General features: G+C 48.6%; 1 protein-coding gene across 2 annotated transcripts in view; it reads left to right on the top strand.

The window, feature by feature from the left end:
* The window catches only part of SRGAP3 (SLIT-ROBO Rho GTPase activating protein 3), a 247,303-nt gene that overhangs the window by 226,354 nt on the left and 18,713 nt on the right, over window positions 1–2,236 (top strand). For both annotated transcript variants that reach the window (XM_006758216.2, XM_006758217.2), the window contains 2 exons: window positions 369–474; window positions 682–909. In XM_006758216.2, coding sequence (XP_006758279.1) covers window positions 369–474; window positions 682–909 — 334 coding nt within the window. The remainder of the gene's footprint in view (window positions 1–368; window positions 475–681; window positions 910–2,236) is intronic.

Raw genomic sequence — 2,236 nt, 5'->3', positions numbered from 1 at the left:
CAGGAATCTGTTCCCTTGTCTCCATGCTGTCTTCATTTTCAGGCAGGGTCTTCTTCCCTAGGGTCCCTCAGCTGCTTCACGCTTCCCTCGACCCAGTTTCAAGAGAGTGCCTCTCTCTAGGTTCCTCCAGTCCAAAGCCCCAAGGATCAACTGCTATTGGTTCTGATGAGGTTGTGTACCCCTCCCTAGACCTACCCAGGGGCCAGGAGAATATGATGCTTTGATTGGCCAGGCCAGGGTCACATTTCAGTCCCCAGAACTGAGTAGAACGGGCTCCCCTGAACTGATCTAGGAGGTGGGACTCGCAAATGTTGACTGCTTGGCTCTCTGAGGATGACGGACAACCTGAAAGCCCCTTTATGTTGCAGAACTGGAGAGCCCAGCTGAGAGGGTGCACCAGATCCAACAAATCCTCATCACCCTTCCCCGCGTGGTCATCGTGGTCATGAGATATCTCTTCGCTTTCCTCAACCAGTGAGTTGTCCAGCTGGGGGCAAGGGGTGAGGGGGAGGAAGAGGGACACGCGCCTTTTTGACTCAGGGGATCCCGAGACCTTTGCAGGTACAGCTGTTCTTAGAACATGGAACCTTCCCAGATTTGAGTGGAGCCTTCAAGAGAAAGAAATCACAGGGGGAGGCTTCGCCTTTCCCAGGTGACCTGTGGGTGCCTCCTCTCTTACAGCCTCTCGCAGTACAGTGACGAGAACATGATGGATCCCTACAACCTGGCCATCTGCTTCGGGCCCACCCTCATGCACATTCCTGATGGGCAGGACCCTGTGTCCTGCCAGGCACACGTCAACGAAGTCATCAAAACCATCATCATCCATCATGAAGCCATCTTTCCCAGCCCCCGGGAGCTAGAAGGACCCGTGTATGAAAAATGCATGGCTGGAGGGGAAGAGTATTGGTAAGATTCCATTCCTCTTCATATTATTATCCCATTCCTTTTAATACTATTATTATCATGTTGTTACTGTTGTTACTGTTGAACGGGAACAGTAAGAAACCCTTTAATTTTCTTACTGCTTTATAGTCTGTACTCTCATCTGAGCTTCACAGCAGCCTGACATGAGATAGATACATCAGTCCAGACTCTATTAATTTATAAGGGACAGGAATAGAACTCAAAGTGGTTTAAACTAAATGGGATGTATTGGTTTACTTAAAAAGTCTGGATCATGGCATCAGGTATAGCTAGATCCAGGGGTTCGACTGTTAGCATCAGGACTCGGTCCTGCCACCCTCAGCCTGTGGCTCCTCTTTCTTCCATGTTGGCCTCATTCTCAGGCAGCCTTTTTCCTGGTGGTTTCAAGAAGGCGTCGGTAACTCCAGATTTAGAGCCCATTCTCTCAACTTCCCCAGTGGAAAAAGAGCTCCTCCTACCCAAATGTTCCACCACAAGCCCAAAAGTGATGTCTCCTTGCGGGGGCTTGAGTCTGGTGAACTAATCACATTGGTTAGCAGATCCAGTGCTGTCCTTGGCCAGGTGAGTTGTAAGTCCATCTCAGGCAGCAGGGAAGTGGATAATCTCCACCTCAAACTCACGAACTGAGAGAGTGACACTCCCTGCCATTGTCCCCATCCACCAGGAGGCCTCTTTTCCAGCAAAGTGAATCCAGTCTTTGAGAGCTCCACACCAGGTCAAGAGCTGCTAGTTGGGCACTTACACTGGGTCAGGGGAGAAATATGTCAGAATCTTATCAAAATCAGGGGCCAACTACCTTCCCCAGGCTGAGACCTTAAATGTGGTAAGACAGGAAATTTATTTTTAATGTGGAAAAGACAGGAGATTCAGAACACTGGCTGACAGAGACCAGTCAAAGGGTTGGCACTCTTTCTTTATCCCCAACCCAGGACAATACACAGCTATATATTTAGCATTGCCTGCACTGCTCTGAGCCAGGTGCCTGCAGGAATTTGTCTTTTGATTGTCAAAGCATTCCTGGATTCTTGAATCGCTTTAGTTCTGAAGGCATATTTGGGCAACTGCTTCAAAGAAGGGAACTGTTCCAGCCCATTTCCCCATTACACTTCCCTGCACAGAAGGACAGGCCCTGGTATTGTCTAATCGCAGCTCTCTAATCTCCTGCGAGGCCCCAGGAGCAAGTCTGTCCCTGCTCTGTTATAGATACATTGAAGAACCAGCAAGCAGACTTTTTGGACAGAGAAGCTTTTCAAGTTTTTGTACCATTACCAGTTCTCTGTTCTTGTTGCAATATATATATATATATATA

Source organism: Myotis davidii, unplaced genomic scaffold (genome assembly GCF_000327345.1).
Source record: "Myotis davidii unplaced genomic scaffold, ASM32734v1 scaffold73, whole genome shotgun sequence".
Lineage (NCBI taxonomy): Eukaryota > Metazoa > Chordata > Mammalia > Chiroptera > Vespertilionidae > Myotis > Myotis davidii.
This window is presented reverse-complemented; position numbering and strand designations above follow the sequence as displayed.